At 50.3% G+C, this 22203-nt stretch overlaps 8 protein-coding genes across 8 annotated transcripts; 4 read left to right on the forward strand and 4 right to left on the reverse strand.

The window, feature by feature from the left end:
- The first annotated feature begins 92 nt into the window (after positions 1-92).
- Positions 93-1701, forward strand: slu7 (mRNA splicing protein SLU7). Its single transcript, XM_073759010.1, has one exon. The coding sequence runs from the start codon at positions 207-209 to the stop codon at positions 1611-1613; it is 1407 nt and encodes a 468-aa protein (XP_073611719.1). The 5' UTR covers positions 93-206; the 3' UTR covers positions 1614-1701.
- A 350-nt stretch (positions 1702-2051) lies between these two features.
- BDV17DRAFT_201269 (60S ribosomal eL37 domain-containing protein) lies at positions 2052-3024 on the forward strand. The gene is made up of 5 exons (XM_073755258.1): positions 2052-2116; positions 2194-2210; positions 2285-2410; positions 2479-2550; positions 2656-3024. The coding sequence occupies exons 2-5, from the start codon at positions 2207-2209 to the stop codon at positions 2793-2795; spliced, it is 342 nt and encodes a 113-aa protein (XP_073611720.1). The 5' UTR covers positions 2052-2116; positions 2194-2206; the 3' UTR covers positions 2796-3024.
- A 36-nt stretch (positions 3025-3060) lies between these two features.
- Positions 3061-4612, reverse strand: BDV17DRAFT_201272 (uncharacterized protein). The gene is made up of 4 exons (XM_073755259.1): positions 4560-4612; positions 4235-4485; positions 3694-4176; positions 3061-3613 (listed from the first exon to the last, which is right to left on the reverse strand). Exons 2-4 carry the CDS (start codon positions 4481-4483, stop codon positions 3296-3298), a joined length of 1050 nt encoding a protein of 349 aa, XP_073611721.1. The 5' UTR covers positions 4484-4485; positions 4560-4612; the 3' UTR covers positions 3061-3295.
- An 804-nt stretch (positions 4613-5416) lies between these two features.
- BDV17DRAFT_201298 (putative C6 transcription factor (Gal4)) lies at positions 5417-8533 on the forward strand. The gene is made up of 6 exons (XM_073755260.1): positions 5417-5655; positions 5710-5739; positions 5791-5885; positions 5953-6272; positions 6326-7496; positions 7558-8533. Exons 1-6 carry the CDS (start codon positions 5623-5625, stop codon positions 7943-7945), a joined length of 2037 nt encoding a protein of 678 aa, XP_073611722.1. The 5' UTR covers positions 5417-5622; the 3' UTR covers positions 7946-8533.
- BDV17DRAFT_300751 (OTU family ubiquitin thioesterase) lies at positions 8296-10871 on the reverse strand (the record flags this gene model as incomplete). The annotated part of the gene is made up of 7 exons (XM_073764124.1): positions 8296-9110; positions 9162-9617; positions 9676-9947; positions 10062-10327; positions 10379-10442; positions 10499-10585; positions 10638-10871. The coding sequence occupies 7 exons, from the start codon at positions 10869-10871 to the stop codon at positions 9032-9034; spliced, it is 1458 nt and encodes a 485-aa protein (XP_073611723.1). The 3' UTR covers positions 8296-9031.
- A 3781-nt stretch (positions 10872-14652) lies between these two features.
- Positions 14653-16370, reverse strand: BDV17DRAFT_201515 (putative COP9 signalosome subunit 2 (CsnB)). Its single transcript, XM_073755262.1, has 2 exons — positions 16282-16370; positions 14653-16225 (listed from the first exon to the last, which is right to left on the reverse strand). Exon 2 carries the CDS (start codon positions 16142-16144, stop codon positions 14966-14968), a length of 1179 nt encoding a protein of 392 aa, XP_073611724.1. The 5' UTR covers positions 16145-16225; positions 16282-16370; the 3' UTR covers positions 14653-14965.
- Positions 16371-17721: 1351 nt separating this feature from the next.
- On the forward strand, positions 17722-19125 carry rho3 (Rho family GTPase RHO3). Its single transcript, XM_073755261.1, has 8 exons — positions 17722-17866; positions 17920-17970; positions 18028-18045; positions 18106-18122; positions 18178-18192; positions 18242-18363; positions 18444-18645; positions 18703-19125. Exons 1-8 carry the CDS (start codon positions 17817-17819, stop codon positions 18819-18821), a joined length of 594 nt encoding a protein of 197 aa, XP_073611725.1. The 5' UTR covers positions 17722-17816; the 3' UTR covers positions 18822-19125.
- Positions 19126-19428: 303 nt separating this feature from the next.
- On the reverse strand, positions 19429-21707 carry BDV17DRAFT_284344 (uncharacterized protein; the record flags this gene model as incomplete). The annotated part of the gene is made up of 4 exons (XM_073760516.1): positions 19429-20317; positions 20853-21424; positions 21485-21596; positions 21703-21707. The coding sequence occupies 4 exons, from the start codon at positions 21705-21707 to the stop codon at positions 19429-19431; spliced, it is 1578 nt and encodes a 525-aa protein (XP_073611726.1).
- Positions 21708-22203: the final 496 nt, after the last annotated feature.

Below are 22203 nucleotides of genomic sequence, written 5' to 3' on the forward strand. Positions count from 1 at the left end.
CGCGTCCGGGTGGCGCGGATAGAAGGCCTGATCACGTGACAAGGAATTCGAGGCCTTCACAGCAAAGACTTTTGAGAGTCAGAGTGTCACCACGCAACAGTGCTGAGCATTGTTGGAGCATTAATCATCATTTTTCTCCTGAAACAATACTCTCTTTTGTACTCTGTCTTGACTCCGCCTACGCTTCCTCGAGATTTACCACCGTCATGTCGCGAAAGCCCGCGGACGTCGCATCGAAGGAGCGGAACGAGTACATTCCAGCTTTCATCTCGAAGAAGCCATTCTATATCGACGATGACGATGCGAATGACTACCTAGAGCACCAGCGATTACACAAGTCTACACCAGACCAATCAAAATGGTACGAGCGCGGGAAGCGTGCTGGCCCAGCCGCCACCAAGTATCGCAAAGGTGCTTGTGAGAACTGCGGTGCAATGACTCACAGAACCAAAGAATGCCTTAGTCGACCGAGAAAACAGGGCGCGAAATGGACGGGCAAGGACATTCAAGCAGATGAAATTATACAGAACGTTGACTTGGGATGGGATGCGAAAAGAGACCGATGGAACGGCTACGATGCTGGCGAATATCGACAAGTTGTTGAGGAATACGAGGAACTAGAGAAACTAAAACGACAAGCGAAGATCGCGAACGGCGAAGCCCAAGCTACGAATGATGCATTAGATGAGGAAGCTCCTGAACAGGAAGCTCGTTATGCGGAGGAATCCGATATGGGAAGACAACAGAGTACAGCTACGCGCAACCTTCGAATTCGAGAGGATACTGCCAAATATCTCCTGAACCTTGACCTGGACTCCGCCAAGTACGATCCGAAAACGCGACGCATGGTAGACGCAGGCGCTGCAGAGGATCAAGCTGCTGCTCTTGTCGCTGAAGAGAACTTTGTTCGCTCGTCTGGTGATGCGGCGGAATTTGAAAGAGCTCAACGGTACGCTTGGGAAGCACAAGAACGCGGCACGCAGAAAATTCATTTACAGGCGAATCCTACCTCTGGCGAGATCTTGCGAAAGAAGGAAATGGTTGAGAGTGAGGCCAAGCGTAATGCGCAACGGAAGGCCCTTCTCGAAAAGTATGGTGGTGAACAGCATCTGCAACCGACGCCACTTCGCGATACAATGGTTATTGAGAATGAGCGCTTCCTCGAGTACGACGAGACAGGGGCAATTAAGGGCGCGCCCAAGAAGGCCACCAAGTCCAAATATCCTGAGGATATTCTCACCAACAACCACAAGACTGTATGGGGTAGCTGGTGGCACAATTTCCAATGGGGATATGCTTGCTGTTTCTCGACCGTCAAGAACAGCTATTGTACCGGCGAAGGGGGAAAGCGAGCGTTTGAGGAAGCAGGAAACATGTTGTTACTACCGGACACTGAGACTGAGAAGCCATCGCTGGATGCTGATGAGGCTAACAGCCCGCGCGCGGAAGAGAGCTCAGGATCCCGGAACCAAGGGCGCGAACCAAATGCAAAGAAAAGGACACTTATGGAGGTACAAACAGGAATCTCGGAGGAGGAAGTTGAATCATACAAGCGCAGCCGACTTGCAGCTGATGACCCCATGGCTTCTTTTATTGGGAAGAATGATGAATAGGTGGTTGATTGCACTTCCACCTCGAACTTACTTTCTATGTACATATTATATCGGATTCATGAACACACATAGCATGGCGTCTTCAAGTGAAATATTGCTGCAGATGTTACATTCTTATGCTTCATTATCATGAAACCAGGTACTTTATTCTCAGCCTTCCCCTCGAGAGATTCTGTGGGAAGTGATGGATGTGTGTCTCATTGGGTGGCTGGTAGGCCGCCTATCTAAGATAGCTAGCTTACTAATAGATGACTAAGCGAGGTCGAACCCCTAGGGGCAGGCGGTACCGGAGGGCAGTATGCTCCGACAGATTCAACTGGTCACGTGAATCGGTCAGCCACTCGTAGGGTAAAGTCATGTGATCTTTACCCTTTCGGGGAGCGGCAGGGCTTGTGCCCTCTCCTGGCACACTCGCTTAGCAAGACACCCGGACCCAGCGCAACTTTCGAACCGCCTAGTAGCGACGACGACAACGACAACCAGCCCTTCAACGGAATCGCCAGGTGAGTTGCGCCGGTTTACTACCTCGAATTGTTGAATCCTGGAGATTGTATTTACTGACATTTTCCGTTCGTCACAGTTCCTAATTCAAGATGAGTACGTCCAAATTCGATATCCCGTCGACATCTCGAAATTCTCGACGGAACTTTCCAGACTGACGACCATTATAGCGAAGGGTACCTCCAGCTTCGGAAAGCGCCACAACAAGACTCACACCCTGTGCCGGCGTTGTGGTCAGTATTCCATTTCCTCCGAGTCTTTTTTCCGACGATGCATACGAATGGGGATTTCTATAAAGGAACAAACCAGGGACAGTCAGAAAGAGAAGAACAGAAGGGCTAATGTTTGATATTGTTGAATTCAGGCCGCCGGTCCTACCACATCCAGAAGTCGACCTGCGCCAACTGCGGTTACCCTTCTGCTAAGACCCGCAAGTGTACGAATATCCCTGCATCCTTTTCATATTGCTTGGCGTTGGAATACGGGCAGAGTGGTATATGATATCTGTATCGAACATTGGCTTACGAGATCTGGACAACAGTCAACTGGGGCGAGAAGGCCAAGCGACGCAAGACCACCGGTTCCGGCCGTACCTCCCACCTTCGGGACGTCCACCGCCGCTTCAAGAACGGCTTCCAGGTCGGCACTCCCAAGGGCGCCCGTGGCCCTGAGAACCACTAAACCGATTCCGATGCCGCGTTTTCGTTCCTAGAGGCTGGAGGGGGCTGGCATGACTATGGCAGAGGAGCCTCGCATCCGAAGTAGTCGGTTTTTTCACATGCGGGGGGCGCTCCCATGGAGTTGGTGTTGGGACAAGTCTTCACTTTTGCCGTCAGAGCACTTATATTAGAGAAAAAGGGCACATACTTGGCGGTATCTGGAAGACAGAAAATTTACAATCTCATGGGCATTCGAAATGGATAAAGTTCAAAAAAGGGACAAGCATGAATGAATTTCCTTTTCCTTGTTTATGGCTGGCGAATATCCCATCCTGTGGCAGAGTCGATATTGAGATATATCCATTCAATGTGATCTGTCTCTGAATCCATTCTGGTGCCTGCAGTACCACAAGGTCTCCAATTAGAACTCTGTCCAACCTCTGTCAACCAACTCCGGTACTGTACACTTGCAGCCAAGTCTAATTTCTCATTTTATGCGCCTCAATGCCCAGCATTGGCGATCTATTCCCCGCGTCCGAACACGCTAACGCCACCATCTCTCTGAACAAAGTATAATACCTCCTCCCAACTTTCTTCCCCAGTGATCTCCCTCTGGCCCCATGCGCCACCTTTACTAACCCTGAGGACACCACTGACGTCCCTAGCAACACCAGTTTCCAGATTTCGAAGCTGCATGACCGTCTCCGCCCGGTGAGCCAACCCAATTGCAAACGCAGCATGTTCCGTTTCTAACGGTGTCGCAGTTTGGTGAGCGAAAGCAGAGGCGTTGTGAATAAGCGGCGAGTCTGCGGAGGTAGTCACAACTGTTGCAGTCGCAGCCTAGATGTTCACAACGAGGTCATAGTTAACGATCCACATTTCCAAGGATAACCCACGACCTCGGGTAACTGCCGACTTACCTGCTGTAGTCCCATTATCCACTCTCCCATCTCAGTAGCGCCGATGCCCTTACTTGGCCCCGTAGCTGCGAGTAGCAGATCCGGTTGATCGACGACCAAAAGGATTTCAGATTCTTCTCCATCTTCGCCCGGACTTGGTGGTTTGAGCTGTTCGACCACTGTTGTAATATCCTTTTCTAGCGCATCTATTGCTGTGATTCCGCTGCCTGTCAGATGCAGGCACTTCACTGAAGCATTTTCTCTGGCAGCCGAAGGAGGCGCTGGGCCATCAACATTGGCGGCTGGGGGAGCAGGTTGACGTGATTGTATTGGGCCACGGGCAGGGAGGCCGGGTTGCGGCCGGGTGGGAAGGGTTTTTCGAGATGGTGCGCCGGTTGATGGTGCTGGTGACGGTGTAGGAGCGGTCGATGAGGAGAATAGCTCAGAGAGCCCGTCGACAAACGCAAATTGTCGCTTTTCTGTGAGACGCGCTAGATCCAGCCCCTGCCAATGTCATTAGGAAGCGCGTTCCTGGGTGTCTCCGAGAATACCGTGTCCATACCAATCTCTTTGCTTCGGACTTCCAAAAGTCCCAACCCCGCAGGAAACTCACGAGCACCACTTTTCTCTTTCTCCCTTGAATCCCGGGACCAGCATGGGATGAAGATGAAGTTAAAGCAGCTGAGAGAAATCGTAGTACTAGCCAGTTTCCCGTGGCGCCTAACACAGATGAAACGGCCGTGAGCGACGACGGAGGAGGCGACGATATGTAGGGAGTGAGAAGGTGGGGGAGGGGCGGTTGGCTAGGCATGACTGGAGTATAACAACCTTGTCAGGACTTCATTTACCCGCAGATGTACACTGTAAGCAGTGCAAATAGGGCTTACCTTAATATCAGGGACTCACCAGTCTGATTGCAATTCCGCCGCGGATTCGGAGCGTTTATGCGGGTCAGATAAATTTTTGGTGAGAGCCTGAATTCGGTGACGTCGTGAAGATGGAGTCGATTGATGCGTTTGATTGGCCAGAAATGGTACCTGAGCAAAGGTCCACTTGATGCCCCACGTCTAAGGCAACAATTGGAAGCATGCCTACGACTCTACAAAGTACATACAAGGTTACTAGTATGGCGTTCCAGCGCGTTTACCGTTACCCTAATTATGTATTTTCAAAGCGCGCCGACCAGCAACTATGAGGTCCTGCGGGAAAAAGCAAAGATCAATGCATCTTCGGGCCCTATCCGCTAGGCGCGCAGCGGCTCGAATAACCGTATAGTAACCTCGAGATGCACCAGCTGTCAAGGCTCAGCTAACCAGGTCATCTTTCAGTGCTGACTGCTAGCCTTGCAAGCATTTGAAGCAGAAGTATTACCAGTTTCACCGAGGAACCGACCGGGAACTTGTCGAAATTCGAGAAATTTTCGAAAGTCACATGACCGCGATCTCACGGTCCCCCACACGTGGACTGACAGAAACCATCTTCTCTCTCGCCATCCGACCTATCCATTCCTTTTATATCGCCTCTCATGGGACCAATGATCAGCATCTGTTCTTGATGCGTCTTCTGTTGTCCAGTCCCTGGAGCGTGCACTAAATACCTTGACCCGCCGATCGTGAGTGTGCCCCATACCTATCACCTGAGCAGTGCTGCTTTTCGACATACCCCACTGTACCCCTCGAGGCCAAGTTCAGTAGTGCCGGCTGGACTGTATATCTTGTTCGACTCTTCGAACAGACAGGCTGCAGAGCACTTATTCAACGGGAGTTCTGATGCAATTCATTGTCCATTTCCGCCTTGTCAGGGAGCCGTCAGTGCATGTCTGATCGTCTCCCCTGTTACAATATATGCGGCACCAGCAGCCCCTTGGCTAACTACCAAATTGCAGATGATCCGAATTCTTTATGATTGTCAACGCGCGCAAGATACCTGGCGCCGGAAAACAACATAAAAATGGCTAGCACTCGCGATTCCCATTCCTATGCAGTAAGTTGATCAGAAGTATACAACGAGGCCATATCTGACTTGGCGGTTTTGCAGTGTGATGAATGTCGTCTTCGAAAATCGAGGGTATTTTGTCTTTTTTACCCTTTTATCAAGCCTAGATCTAATCTTTATCAGTGCTCCAAAGAGAAACCTACTTGCGCCCAATGCAAGCAACTGGGCAAAGAATGCAAATTTAGCCCGAAAGTGAACAGAAGCCCTCTGACGCGACAGTATGTCTTTAGTCCTCTATTATTATCCACCGCCTCTTTCTTTTCCCTGTGCTAATATTTGTGATAGGCACCTGACGTATGTAGAAGACCGCTTGCAAGCTTTCGAATCAGCCTTAGGACGACTGTTCCCGGGAGGTGATTTGGATGCCACAGTCCGCTCTCTTCTACATGATCAGGACCCCCTTCCTAAGGCGGGCACCTCATCCAAGTCTTCTTCTAGACATTCTACCCCCGCGAAGGCCGAGGCAGAACGACATGAGCCGGCACCAGAAACCCTACCCCAACATTCCGATGGGTTTGACTGGGCTGAGAACAGAATCATGCTTGGTGACCTGACAGACGGAATGGCAGCACTGTCGATCAAGCCAGAGGGCGCTGGTTATTTCGGTACGTCGACTACTCTCCATTGGCCCACTGCCACTGCTTACCATTTCTTACAGGAGCATCCTCAAGCGTCGTCCCGCTTCGAGCCTTGCTCAAACATGGCTTTGACCTCAACATACCTCCCGGATCTTCAAAACCCGTGGACCGCTCGGATAGAGTCCCACTAAAATCACAGCTTCTGAACATCGCACCCTCTGGTGTTGTCGAGCAGGCTTTCATGGATGCATTCTTCCTCAATTATCACATGAGCTACCCTTTCGTCCACGAGGCTACATTCAGGGCGCAGTTCCACGAGCAGCTTCCCAGGCCCCATGGACCGGCATGGCAGATTCTGCTAAACACAATTCTCGCCCTGGGCGCTTGGTGTATTGGCGACGACAACTCTGACCTAGATATTACATTTTACCAAGAAGCCAGAAGCAGGTTACAGCAAATGTCCGTGTTTGAGGCCGGAAACCTCACTCTTGTTCAGGCTTTGTTGTTCCTGAGTAATTACGCTCAAAAGAGGAACAAGCCCAACACCGGCTGGAATTTCTTAGGGTTAGCTGTCCGGATGTCTATGAGCCTTGGCCTACATAAAGAGTTTCATGGATGGAAGATTAGCCTTTCACAACGAGAGGTTCGCAGAAGACTATGGTGGGGTGTCTACATTTTTGATAGCGGTGCCGCGAAGACATTTGGACGTCCTATCCTCCTACCAGAGGACAGCGTTATGGATGTCAAACATGTTCTCAACATTCATGATGAAGCTCTCACAACAACAACCACAACCCTGCCTCCCGAAGTCAATGAGCCGACGCTATATACCGGGATGATTGCCCAGGCTAAATTCCATATTCTGACAAACAGTGTCTACCAACGTCTGATTTCCGGTCCAAATCCAACACCCGAAGAGACCTTGAACCTCCAGAAACCGATGGACCAATGGTACAACGAGTTGCCCGACTACCTCAAGCAGCCCGACCTCAGTACGATGTCAGACAATTTCGCTCTAGTCCGAAATCGACTCATGTGGCGGGATTGGAACCTGAGAATTCTCATTTACCGGCCCATTCTCTTGCGATGGGCATCTAGGAGATGGACTCCCAATACACCCGCCGAGCAGGAAGATCCTTTCGAGGCCGAGTGCAGGATGCTCTGCCTCCGCAATGCTAGATTGACCATATCCTCAATTACCGATTTCGTGAACAACCATCTCTGTACCAGGCTTGGTGCATGGTATATGCTGTGCGTCCACTCCTTTCTAAACACTCCCTCCCTTCTGAACCCAGCTAATCTGTTCCCCCAGCTACTTCCTCTTCCAGGCAGGCCTAATCCCAATCATCCTCCTAATGACCGACCCAACCAGCGCCGACGCGCCAAGCTGGCTCCAGGAGATCGAGTCAACAAAGGCACTACTTATGTACCCATCCCTCAGCAACAATAACCTCGCCGGCCGCTGTCTCGACGTGATCAATCGACTTTGTGCCCCTGTATATTCATCAAACCCCACAAGCCCTGCAGTGGGTCCCCAACATCAACAACCAATCTTCATGCCCTTCGCCGACCAACTTTATAACGATCCCACCTTCGGCAGCATGTTCCCAGACGTTAACCAGGACTTAAATGTCAATGCCGGAATGGACTTTTCGGAATGGGTCAACTTTGCGCCTACGCCGCAGCATGACTTTACTTGAATAAGAGTCTGAATTGGTGCATCACAAATCGCATGATGCAGATCAAGTACAATGCAATAGCTAGCTAGCTATTCGCGGAGCCTGGAAACATCTGCGCGGAATTAAACGACTAGATTCGACCGTGTTCGGCGATCGGCGTACGTCTATACACCCCTTGCATAGCGGGACAACGCTCTTCAGCCGAACTACAGCTCCCCTTCCACTTCCTACTACTTACAAAATGAGGTACACTCACAATACCGACCTGATGTATCTCGATCCAGTTCTAGATCTAATCGAATAGATCCCACTTCCACCATGACTCGCTCGGATCTTATACATCTTACTTCTATCAGCCACCTGACTAACGCAACAATAACATTTTTCTACACCCTCCAGGTGTTTTACATTCAGGTTTTCAGGGTATCAGGGATTCAAGATGTCGTTTTGTGAGATTATATATGCGCATTGTTACATAAGAGTTGAGTCAAAGAGTATAACAGACCATTTGGTCGCGGTCATGAGCCACCGGATGTCTAGATAGATAGAAAGTCCACTCAATGTACTAATGTTAGTTGGAGTGTGGAGCTACAAAGATACCATATATCATTAAGCAATTTTCGTTCCTTGGTATCGGGTCGATCGGAATACAATGCTATAAGAAGCAGCTAAGAGAAGCAGCCAACGACAGACTAATGACCAAAGTTGATACGTGTTTGCAGCAAGATAGAAAGTATGAAACCTCGCTTTGATTAGCGGGTTGGTTCTTTTCAAAGCCCAAGCAGGAATTAAACCGCGCTCACACCTATGCAAGATACATAGCACACGCTAATAGATGGGAAATGAAGATTGCATGGCAAACGCAATATAACATGGAGAAAATCACGAAAGAGCCCGGAAAATAAGGCATTATGTCTCGAATCTTCTAACAAAGGCAGGGAAGGTTATTCCCACAACAGCAGAACATTTCATCATAGCAGACTACCTCCTGGTATCTGGGACCGGGCTGGTGCAAGTGCAATTCGTAATGTGGGGTCATACATGTCGTATGTCATAGACAGTGCTGGTAAAAGGTGAAAGGGGTCAAGACGCGGTCTCGCGGATCGATTATTTCCGAGATTCGTTAGGCTCCCAGTGAATTGGTTCGAAATCTGAATTCTGAAAATGGGCTTGATTGTACGGAGAACTATTGGTATGTTAGTCAGTCCATAACCGGTTTATGGATGGGAGATCATACTTCTTAAACGGTGCGGTAATCGGGAGCGAAGGATTAGATTTTGCATCCATCACGTACGGAGTGAACCGAAGCTGAGGCCCATCAAGTGACTTGGGAGGTAATGCGTCCATTCTCGGGTGTGGTGCAGTTAATTGAATCTGCGGCTGTGGTGGGTGCGGGGAGGCGAGGTTTGGTGGCGGAGGAGAAGCCTGTACCGGGGGCTGATAGACTTCCTGCGGTGGTGATACTCGGTAGGGATCTGACGGAGGTTGCGAAATGGGAGGTGGAGGGGGAGGGGCAAGCCCAAACGAGGTGTCCATCATCAAGTTCGGTATGGCCATCAGACTCGAATTCACATCAAAGGAGAGCCCACTAGGGCCCCAAGTATCGTAATTGGATGACATGTCGTATTGTAGGTTGACTACTGGCTGCATGTTTATGATCGGTTCTTCCCGGTATAGCAGATCGTAATGGCCCCTATATGCTTTAAGTCAGTGGCAATGATTATTGCTAGAAGTTCAGGGAAGTGACCTACGGTCGGTAGAGCAGGTGTATAGTGCCAATTCCTGGCCGCGTTTGTGTAAGCAAGTGAGGGGTCACGGCATCGCCTTCGCTTCGATCAAGATACAGAATTTCCACCATGAGCCCAGATGCCTCGATGACTCCGTCGACCAATGCCTGTAACCCAATTTCGTCAATCTCGGACTTGACCGTCTCTATTTGCGAGCGGCAGTATTCGTCCAAGGGCATGGACAGGAAGGCTTGATAGCGGATCGGATTCAGCCTTATCCACGCGCTAGTCAGGATCTGTCATTTGAAAGGTCAGCATCTATCAATCTCCATGTTGATGGCGATTGGTCTTTGAGGTTTGCGAGAACAAAAGAAGGAGAAGAGAAATAAGCGGTCGGAAATTGTACTCACTCTGAAATGGGTGAGAACCGCAGTCGAGTTGTATTCTTGGTTGAAAAGCTCGACCAAAAAAGAGTCGTCGCGGTCTCCTATTTCTATTGCGCTCGATATGCTCTCGAACACTTCCTCTGTGGCATCCACAAACATTTCGTACATGGTTTCATCTTGTCCGACCTGGTCGAGAAGCGTATTCAACGATTTGATCCGAATCAACTCGCGATGCACTCGCATAGGGTCACGAGTGTTGAAAAGGTTCTCGAAATATCCAAAGGCAACCGCTAAGTGAGGTAAGTTCTCTAGTCGTCACTTGCGAGACCCTAAAGACATACCTCTCCAGCCACAGTTGCCATCGCCTTTCATGATACGGGACTGCGGATGCGTAACGGCAAGGGCCTGTAGAGGCTGTCAGTTACAGTTGATCGACTGAACCATCCACGTTCAAATCATACACTAGTCTTTGTAGCAAAGGCAGGGTCGGCATTGGCATAATCCATCGCGATTGCATTGGTAGACTGTTTGTGAGAAACTAGCGGGCCCTATTCGAGGTGTCAATTGAGCACTATCCAAGGCCTGAGTCAATAGACATACTTGAATATCCGGCTGATACGTATTGGAAAGCTGCTGGAATCGCTCCCTTTCCTCGTTCCTCGGTGGATTCATGCTGAAAACAGGTGGCGGATGGTGGGCGTAGAGGGGAAGTCCGTGGCCAATATAGGCGGATGCCGATACAGGATGAGAATAGTAGCCAGGAAAATGATCCTCCCTTTGTGGGAAATGATTCAAGGGATCAAAGTGATTCCTAGGAAGGCCCGATACGGACATCGCATAAGGTGAGGTCAAGATGCTCGTTAACCGTGGGACGTTGGGAGGGTCGGTGGGGCGACGGCGTCGGGAGGGAGCGATCCAAAGACTATCACACCAAGTACATCGTTCGGGGAAGCCACTGCCTCGTCTTGGTATGCTCTCCTCGCCCCGGTGCTGAGCAATCGATGGCGGTGTCTCAGTAATCCAGAGACCTTCTGTTACGACTCCTTAGCATCACTGAGGGCAAAGAAGTAGGCCAGCGTTCAGGCTATCAAGCGACGGCAAATCTATGAATAGGCCAATGGTACAGCAACGGGAAAGTCTAAAGCACAATGAAAGATGAAGTTGGACGAAGCATCCAGGGGGCTGAAAGGAGGAGTTAAAAGAGAGAAGAGAGAGAAGAAGAGCAAGACAGCTTTGTGATGGTGTATCGAGCATGTGACACAGCAACTGCAGCCATCCAGTACTTCCCCACCTTTACTTACTTGCTGAGAGCCTTTGCAAGAATAGTAGTGGAGCAAGGGGATAAAGAACAGGAATCCAGAGTCCAGGATCCAGACCTTGTTTCACTCGAGAACAAGATCTCGATCTCTGGGGGGCGGAGGAGGAGCGAATAGATAAGAAGAAGCGAGCGAGCGACGAGAGCAGGGATCAGGCGGGTTATTATGGTGACAGTAGTGGTAGTATTACTAGCAGATAAGGCTATCCACTGCTATCGGCTCTATCGGTCTATCCACTTCGAGGCTGGCCGAATGGAGAAACATTATCTCTTAGTTATTCAGTTCTCTACTACTACTACTACTACTACTACTACTACTACTACTACTACTACTACTACTACTTACTGATGCTGTCATGATCTGAACAAAGTGGTCAATGTGCCAATGTGGTCACCGGGCAAATGCCGAGTGGCCACTGACAGCCGGCGCTGCTGGGCTCAGGCCGCACTCTCTCCGCCATCGCCTTCTCCATACGTCCCCGTCGCCAGGTCTGTGGAAACTGGGATGGGCATGTCCTCCCAATCCCGGCCATTAGCGGTCGCATTTGCAATCATAGCTTGTCCGTTATGATCACCGTCTTGACAAAAAGAAAAGTCCTCGAATCCGACCACATGTCCGCCCACAGCTGCATGAGGACGGAGACTATGCGACTGCGCGTAAGATGGCTAAGATGGCTAAGAAGGCTAGATGGCTGGCTTTCAGATCCCAAGTCCTTCTCGTCTAAGCATCCCTGCTGTTGTTTGTGAACACCTTGTCACTGAAAGCAGCTGCACCTGCCGCAATTCGTCCTTGCACGCTGGCTGCGGTTGCCCTCTGCTTAGCACCGCAGGTTAATCTATCTCCCGGCAGTCCATAGGACCATAGATAGTCTGCCTCTGCGTAAGGGCCAGTCTGTGATTCTCCGGCTTGCATGCTGCAGCCCATGTATGTACCAGTATTTTACGAGGAAGGAGCCACCTGCACAGGCACGATTGCCTTTTGCTCGCTAATAATGTCGACCGCTGCGCAATGCACAAATAACCCTCAGGCAATCATTGATTGAATCATCAGACCAGCAGAGTCAGAGAGTCAGAGAGTCAAGAACAAGGTTTCTGCTATGCGATGCTTTGGCCTCGTCTGACATCCTGCGCCCACTGTCAACAAAGATCGAGAGGCAGGCTGGAGACGAATCACTGCAGGATTCCTTTGACGTCCGTTAGCTCTCTTTGACATTGGGCTAGCAGCCCACTACTAGACTGCAACGCAGGGCTTCAATAGTCATACAAGGGCCGAAGAAGAAACGTGAAACAGCACTGCATCAATTAGTCCACCAACCCTCCCTCACCACCGATCACTGCGGAGCAACTTCCTGGCTCCGTGGGCGGGCGGATGGTCCGATCTACATCTATACCTCGTCCGTTATCGAACAGGTATCAAAGCACCGTGGCGCTGTCTCCGGACCGTTCTGTTGGGTATTTCCAGCTTCTCCAATCCTTGTGGGCTCCCACAGCAGTCTGTATGGCGGTTTCGGCACAGGATAAATCTTCCTGCTGCCCAGAGCAAATCGGCCCTGTCTCCCTGCTCTTTGACGCAAGCCCAAGTCTGGAGATTCGATCCAGCTGGTTAGCATACCTTGCACATGCACCCGAGAGAGCCCCGTCCGAACTATTCTTCTTTCTCCTCGAGTCAGTTTCAGCGTCAGTCGTAGTGTCAAAACAAAGGCTAACGACGGGCGGTTGCCTCCTCATCCTTATGACCATTGTCGCTCACATCGTACCTGCCTGAGTCGGGCCCTCTTCTCTTCGCTCTCTGGCTTACATCGTGCATGCGTGCGCAGTCTCTTTCCCACTCCCGATTTGCTGTAGTCTGGACTCGTCAGTGAAAGTTTTGTGACAGCTTCGGCCATGATATGGTCGTACCTTTTTGCGGTCCTTTAGGGCACATAGGCTATTTCCGGGGGCGCTTGGTTTCTACCGAAGTTCTTTGCTTGCTCCCGTTCCTTGGGACTTGACACACAGTCGAAATGTCGATCAAGCAATGATCAATCATTGATCCTTGATCATTGATCACGGAGGTGAGCGTTGTTTGCTACGAAGATCTCATCCTCTTCTATCGTCATGCAAAGGTACATGCCCAGTCGTGATTCCAACCCGACTCGTCTTGGATTACTGGAATTCAGAATCACACAACAGGCGGCAGGATTATGGAGCACAGTTGCTTCCCCTTCCCGACCTCGGCGCACGATGGATTCGAATTTCTGAATTTTGACGGATAAACTAGAGGGAATGTGCGGGCGAGCAGCGGACGGGACGGAAGCACCGTGGCATTAGTACATTAGCTCCCTGGGCCAGCCGATCCTCGTGCAGCTCAGCTCCTTCTACCGTCCCAGCTGTCCAGACCACAATGTCTCCAACAAACGACAACAGAGTATCGAGGGAGGAAGAGTTCCCTATCTCTTACATCATGAGTCAATCTGAGCTTCCGCGACCGTCGCTGTCCCACCTACTCGAAAGGATTTCGGTTAGAGAGAATGCGATGATGGACAGATGGAGGCGTTCGTGCGAAATGGCCCGGAATCCATTCGATGACAGCCTGCCAATTGTCCACCTTCACTCCACAATTGACGGAGCAATAATTGCAATGTTGCATACCTTTGTTCCCGCGCCCTTGGCGGCATGGCCATATCAAAACGTTGATTGTGATGTTGAGCTGCGCTCGAGTCGATAGTCGACTAGACTCGTCAACGGGATATTCCTTCTTCTGATGCACTGCCAGGTCATTCGCTGGTCGGTTTTATTCAAAAAGTACCATCTTACTCGGGGTACATACACTACAGAGTACCGAACGAAGTACTGCAGCGCTGCAGAGGAGTACAGCAGCAGCAGCATCATCATGCAACGGAAAACCACGCCGTGGCCGGAGACGACGAATAATTGGACTATTAATGATAATGATGAAATAATAAACCTCGCTAAGGTGTGACGACCTCCAGTCGTTCTTTTTCCCATCCCTCGGTTGCCAGTTGCCAGTTGCCAGTCAGTCTGTGGTAGAATAAATGTAATGGTATCGAATCGAGTTCCACCAGTCTCAAACTGCAGCTTCGATTACCTTCCTCTTCCATTGCGCAATGCGCAATCTCATCCCCAACGAATGGGCTCGTCCATTCTCCCTCCTGCAGCTGCGACTCGAGACAAACAAACGGGCGGAACACGCTTTCCAGGTCCCTGATGAGTTCTTACAGGTCGCCGGGGAACTGTGGATTGTTTGTCCTGCAGCATCATCATGCAGCTTCAATACATCCAGGCTCACGGTGACGGTGACGCTGCGCTATCGGTACCTCCGGTGTGTGGTGAGAAGCTGAGAACATACATATGTACGTCCGTATGTGTTATGTACACGGCGGTCATGATATGACACCACGCGACATGACATGACAGCGTGATGGAAGATTCAATAATGATATCTTTCTTCTTCGACTTTCTGCAGGCCAACAGCCCAGCAGGGATTATGGACATTGAACCCCCATGATTCGGCAACTACTACTGAATGCTTGTAATACCACTGCAACTCCCGTACAACATGCGATTATTCATTCCTTCTTTCTATTCTTTTCCCAGTCTGTATTTGCCCCGCCTAAAACAGCCCTGAGCCAGCCTTAGTCCCATGCCCTGCTTTGCTTCCCTTCCCCCCTCTCCGGAGCCGGTGGCCGCCAGAGGAGCGTAGTAAACCCGACGCTTCATCATCAAAAGCCGATTGGAAGGGCATGGGGCCTCGCATCCCTATCCCGGCAGTCTGCGAGACATCGTCATTCTTGAATCCTTCTCCTTCATTTAGAGTCACTCGCCAGAGCGTTCGTAGGGATTCGTTCCACTCCTCCAGGGCCCGCAGTCGATCCACATCGCTTGCGCTTTCAACCACGACCGTCCCACTCTCTTGGTCGATCTTGGCTTTGAGTTTCTTATCCAGGATCAAAAAGCTCAGGATGTCCTGTGCCTCCGCGACCGAGATTTTGATGTGTTTTGAAATGAACTTGAGTGTGAACCGGGTGTACGGGGCGATCAATTTCAGAATGGCCTTTGTGCGCATATTCCGGCTGACCTCGTCGATGTTTTCGGCAATGAAGGGGTCGGCTAGCACGTCCGGGTTCTTGCTGAGGACAGCCTCGTATGCATGGATGTCATCGCGCTGAAAGGCATCGACCAAATCGGTCATGGCTGAAATGCGGGGGTCGTTCTTGTACGGCTTCGTCTCTTGCGAGTGGAACGGGTTGATGTCCGATTTCATCAGCATGGTGGTCAGCACGAGGTACTTGAGTACCTGAATACGTTGCATCGACCCAGCCTCATCGTAGTTCCGGAACGACTCGAAAAAATCGCTCTGCGCCTCCTCCCAGTTCTCCTCACTCATATGCATCTTGCCTCCGCACTCCCGGATAATCCCCATAATCTTGGGGTGTGGCACCGCCGACCGCACACGCAACGCACGCTGGTACAGCGCTTTTAATCGCTTGTTGTTCTTTGTCTCGGCGTACATCTGAATCTCTAGCGCGTACAGCTCCAGTAAATACGTGCCCTTGCTGGGATCATCCGAGCCGTCTTCGCGCTGACAAGCCCGGTGTAACTCGCGGACTTTCTTGCTCAACTGACCATACTCCTTTCGATCTAGCCATAGCCGGGCCAATTTGATATTTGTCTTCAGCCACAGGCGCTCGTTGTTTGTGTTCTGGAAGGAGTCGAGCGTGAGGGAATAGAATTCTTCCATGCACTGGTAGGCTTTGTCGTCGTCCGAGCCCTTTTCGATATAGTCTAGCATGTTGTTGATGGACTTTTCGGAGTAGTTTCGCGTTACCGCCGATTTGACGTATGTTAAGAGTTCCCTATAGTGTTCGACGGCCTGGAGAGTTAGCTTAGCACAGTAAACCATGGCGCATCACAGAACCTTGAACCTACATCGCTATATCTCCCCAGCTTAAACTCCAACTTGATCGCCTGTTTCAGCCCTTTGAATCCCCTGGGCAATAACGCAAATCAGTATCACTGCTAACCCACGACCGATCGGCTTCCTAAGTATGGCCATGGATTCGGTATATCAACCTACCAGTCTCCCTTATCTTGTTCCAGGGCAGGTACACCCAGGAACTCATCAATCGCCTCCTCCGGATTATCGACCTTGATCTGCTTCGCATTATAGTATTTGTTCTCGATCCCAATGTCTTCTGTTTCGTCTTCGTCGGCGTCTTCGTATTCAAAGTCGTATCTAGCAGGATATGTTAGACTCTTGATTTTCCGCTGTGGCTATTCATCGTTCGTCAAAGGATACGAGAGCTGGAATGGACGTGAGATAGGCAGAAAGTCGATGTACTTACTCCTCATCAGCAGAGTCGTGCATGAAATCATCGTCGTCGGACATCGTGGCGGAGTGTGACTGGGTTCGTGAGAGGCGTGCGAGAAAGGGTAGGAGGACGAGGTGAGATGTTTAGGTATATCGAGGGTGGTTCTGTGGGTAAGAAAGAAAAGGAAAGCTGGTGGTAGTATAGGTAGTACTTGAATGTTGCTGTTGTGATGGAAGCTCCCACTATCAGCGATTGAGGCCTGGGGCAGCCACTGCCAACCTTCCTTCCGGAACCCCCGCCTTCCTTCTGAGAGCCTCGTGTGGGAGCCTTGGGTGTTCTTTGTCCAGTGTTGAGACGGGGACAATCTTGTGTTTCTAAGCTGGAGCTTGAGATATTAACCTGCTACTCCTTCAATTATTAGCTCCTATCATCTCTTTAGTCTGACTACCACGAGGAGTAAAAGAGAGCCTCCCGCAGACGTCACTTGTCACTTACCAACTATATATTCAACCCCATCAAGGCTTAGAACTGAGGCATTCAACCATGTTTGATAACCCACCAATCCTACAGAGAATATCTGCAGACCAACAACATGCCAGGCCAATTCTCCGCATCTGAAGGATTATCGATACTACCTTGAGTCCTTGTCCACCCGCTCCGCGGTAGTAGATGCACGACATCACCGACCACTACAAAGATACCGTCACCATCTTCGAGGCGTCAAACAACAGGACCTGAGCTCAAAGGCAGCAAAAACAGGTCCATGATCAGTTGATACATTTGTATATCCCGGACTGCAATCCGCACCCGTTATACAAAGGAGTAAGTGCTCTGGCTCAGGCACCGGAACTTCGAAACAAGGCGAAGCTTGGCACAGCCGATCCGTCCATTCGCCGGGTCTTTTGGTAACTTCGCCTGATGACATCGACCTCAACGGCCCGCGACTGAGGCGCAGCTTCATTTCTTCACTTCTCCGTTGACTTCTCGTATTCAATCTCCCATTTATCCTCGTCGCCCTTTCGCACCCTCATATACCACCTTATAATTCCTATATTATCTATATATCAGCGCAACCGCGAACCTCGGTTTCATCAGAACCCCTGGACGCTCTCCCCATTACCCCGATATCGCTTGGGAACACCCGTGCTCAAGATGGATTTCTGCGGTCGCCAAAAAGTCGTTCGGCGCAAGATGGTGCTATTGTCAGTGATGCATACTGCAGAAAATAGGTCGTCTGGTTCTAATCGTGATACAGAGGGGACGGTGCCTGTGGTAAAACATCGGCCCTGAACGTATTTACTAGAGGGTAGTTTCTCATACTTCCACTGCTTTATAGCTTCGATTTGCTGAAATTGTCGCTCAGATACTTCCCAACGGTCTAGTGAGGCCATTTTAACACTTTACAATCAGATCCAGTACTAACCGCTGCAATGCGACACAGCGAACCGACTGTCTTTGGTTCGTGGCCCTGTTGATTATCATTAGGTTGTTCTTATACTGACTTGATTTGCAGAGAACTACGTTCATGGTATTTCCTCCGTTTGTTCTTCACTCCGAAATATACTGACATTTGAAAGACATCTTCGTCGATAACGTGCACATGGAATTATCGTTATGGGACACAGCCGGACAGGAGGAATTCGACCGGTTACGCGCGCTGTCCTATGAGGATACGCATGTCATTATGCTGTGCTTCAGTGTAAGTTCGCAGTCCAACATCTCAGTATCCAGCATCCCCGGGCTTGCGGCTAAGCTAACTCGTTGCGTCGTGAAACATAGGTCGACAGCCCCGATTCGTTCGAAAACGTGGCCAGCAAATGGATCGAAGAGATCTCGGAGAATGTCCCCGGAGTGAAACTGGTCCTCACAGCCCTCAAGTGTGATTTGCGCAAGGACGAATTCCTCAACGACAACCCCAACGTTATCACATACGAGCAAGGGCTTGCGAAGGCGAAGGAAATTTGCGCCGTGAAGTACCTCGGTAAGCATATTGGTTCAGAAAAAAGAGTGTAATGGAGGCTCTAATATCCGTTGGCAGAGTGCTCCGCCGTTCAAAACCGCGGTATTCGGGAAGCCTTTTACGAAGCCGCCAAAGTCGCCCTTGAAGTCAAGGCACAAAATGCCGGTTCATCGCAGCGCCGTTGCATTATCCAGTGATTCGCTTTTGCTGTTTTCGCCTCAATTCAGCCGTTTTATATACCCGCCAACCTCGATGTTCTCGTCCGGCAATGTCCAATTTCTTAGTTCCAGTCCTCGTGCCCATGAGACGATACCAGTTCATGACTCAACAATCAGCATCCCAGCAACTCGATATCAATCGTTTCATTTTCTTCGCTATATATATTCAGCTTCGCCCAATACTGGGAATATACAACCTTAATGTCTCAATCTGTCATCATCTCAAAACGCACCCGACGGACTCCAAGTTAGCTCTCCGGAATCGATTCTGCTCTATACGCTCTTGATATTTGCTATCGGGTGTCTCGTCTCTTTTCGCCTCAGCCCAGGTTTCGACGACTCAGCGATTTGACTTTACTCGCCTTCAAAGGCAATGTTTGCGTATTGAAAGCATGCAGTTCTAACCTATCCTTTCATGATAGCTCGTTTTGGATCGGCTTGCTGCATGAATTATTTGACTCCAATATCATCATGCCTCTGGCGATTCGATGAGTTCCGTGCAGTAGGACTTTTGATCCGTAGTATTACAGCATATCTATTACATTAGCACCACTTGAAATCTGGATGTACTTGGAATCACATCTCCCTAATCCAGGAGTTCCTTCTCTTCCACTTTATAAACCTCCTCAATCCCCTCCCCCAACGCACTCCCCCCACAAGCGAAATCACTATTCACCCTCCGAACAAACGCCTCAACAAACCTCCCGGCAACATCATCAACAGTGACACCCTTAACCCCTTCACCTAACAAACTCGTCGCCTCCCGCCCTTCTAGCCCACACGCCACAATCTGCCGAAAATACCACATCGGCTCCTCCGTGACATTAAACCCAATCCCGTAGCTGCTGATATTCCGCCTAAGATGAACACCCACAGCCGTAATTTTCCGCGGCAGGCCACTGTCACTGTCACTGGATCCGGCTTCAGCTTCGCTAGACTTATTATTCCGCGGCACCCAAACGCCCGGATCCTCCGTGATGACCCCCTCAACCCCATACTCATTTAGCACATCCACAACGCTGTTCTCCAGTAACCGGATATGGCACCTCGGCGTTAGCCCCAACCTCCTCAGATCGAGTATCGTATACGCAACCATCTGCCCGGGACCATGGTACGTCGTCTGCCCGCCTCGTAGCGTAGGATGGTATTCTGCTGATGCGCCATCGGCATTGCGCTCGCGCTCGTGCGGCGGGGTAAGTAATTCCCGGATTGGTTCTAGCGCAGGCGGCAACGAGAGTCTTTTCGTGATTGATGGCGAGGTATTCGATGGCGGGAGGTCGCGGCGGCCGGTCGTGTAGACCGGGTTGGGGGTGAATGTTATTATTGTTGGGTCGGGGGGCGGTGGCGTTGTTGTGGATATTGGCGATGTGATGAGTTTCTTGTGGGTGAGGAGACGGGTTGTGAGTGTTTGTTGGAGGTTTGCGACGCGTGTGAAGGGGGTTATAATGGGGAAGTGGAGGTGGGCTAGGCGCATTCTGGGTTTCGAGTTGGACGCTATTGGAATGCGACTGGGGAGGTGGTGACGGAGGTTTGTCGTGTTATATGTTCTTGGAATGTAGAGGTAATTGGAGTCTCGATCTATGCATTGTAAAGGAACACAGGGCTGGTTGAGATGGAAACCTGAGATTGGAGTTGGAGAAGCTTTGGAGATTTTGGAGTTGGTGACACGATCTGCGTCACCAATAGGAGTCATGTGATAAGCTTCAGCCACGGCACGGCGAGGATTATGCTTGCTTTACCCTTGCTGGGCTGAAATATAGGCTCTATCTCAATCGCAACTGACGCAGAATATGGACCGTTTCTCATTACTGGCGTTAACTTGTAACCAGAGGCCATCGCTCGTACGGCAACCTAAAGAGAGGGCACCAAAAAGTCAAACATGAGTACTACAACTGTAGTGTCACCAGAACTTGATGCATTAGCTCAAATAGCCCGCATATTGATTAGTGGTCTCCCAAAAGAGCGTAGCTAGCTCAGAGAACGACCCCATTAGCCCCAGCTTCGCCAGACGCTTCTTCGCCTTCCTGAACAACAAGCCAATCCCTTACGCCTCCTTTCCAATCCGCAAGTCGACCCTCGCGCACCCGCACAGTAACGACCCGAACATCATCATCAATTGAAAGACTAGGCCGGCGCTGACCAGGCTGCGGCACTTGGCCGAAAGTGCTCATTTCCTCCTCAAAGGTGTTATTCTCCAGATGTCTCTCCTTGCACCAGTTCTCTTCCTCAGACTCGGACACCAAAAAGCGAGCTTCTCCTGTAATTGTCGTAGAGATGCTGGATAGAGCACTCGTGTTCAGGTTCAGAAGCAGGCTAGCCAAAGATGACCGAGTTGCTGCAGGTGGGGGAGATCCATCGCGCGTGGCTCCGCTGTTTGAGGCACGGGTAGGCGGACGATGCGACACCCAGTCATGTACTAAGAGCGAGACTCGGGGGTTGGTTTGTAGATGGGTGGTCTTTCGGGAGGATGAATTGGTGGTCATTATGATTGTGGGGTACGGATCGAAGGGCGTGGAGGGCAGATAGGTGTAAGACATTAAGGAAATGTGGGGGGTGAGGCCATCACATGTTGCTAGATGGAGCTAGAAGAAGATATTAGCATCCAAGAACGGTTTAAATGGTAAGAGGAATTGTTCACGTACAAAGCGGGAGTTCTTGAGGCACGAGGAGACCTCCGGTGGGAGTGTGGTTGCAACATGGCGATGAGTTGTTGTGGCAGAGGCCTCATATGAGAGAGGAGGATTTAATGAGTCGCTCATTGTGTCTGGTCTGGCCCTCGAAGGATTAAAAGGAAGCTGCAGGGAAGGCATCATTTCGTGCTGAAGCTCTTTGTGCAGAGCGCAGACGGAGGGGCGATTACTTCATGGTGGCGCGACCCCGGCTTTACCTGTTTCGGTCTCCTCCAGTGAGAACTGGAGAACAGATAGCACGAAGTATGGATGGAAACATATCAATTTGCTACAAATTGACAGCGTATCCTTCCGATCTAGCTGGACTGTTTCTATCTCTGTTTACTTTCTGTATTGGCCTGGATTGTAATTGAATTTACTCGGAAGTAGTATGGAATACTTATACATATAGAACATTCGCCGTACAACAGTAACAATGTGAGCTCGACAGCAACAAGTCTACCAAAGCAGTAAACCACTACTTGTACATGTGCGTCAGGATCTGTGCCAATCTCTTGAGTGATAGAGCAAACCGTATGACTTCAATAGCTGCAAAAGTACACCGTAAGAGGCCAAACCCAACGTGACCTGTAGGCGCAAGCTGTTAGCTATTTCTACATTTTATGATCCACAGAAATGAGGTAGCTGCCCCTGTGCACATAGCCAGGTTCTAGGCCGCCATGTCGTCATAG

This window comes from Aspergillus undulatus (genome assembly GCF_047715775.1).
Source record: "Aspergillus undulatus strain CBS 261.88 unplaced genomic scaffold BDV17scaffold_61, whole genome shotgun sequence".
Lineage (NCBI taxonomy): Eukaryota > Fungi > Ascomycota > Eurotiomycetes > Eurotiales > Aspergillaceae > Aspergillus > Aspergillus undulatus.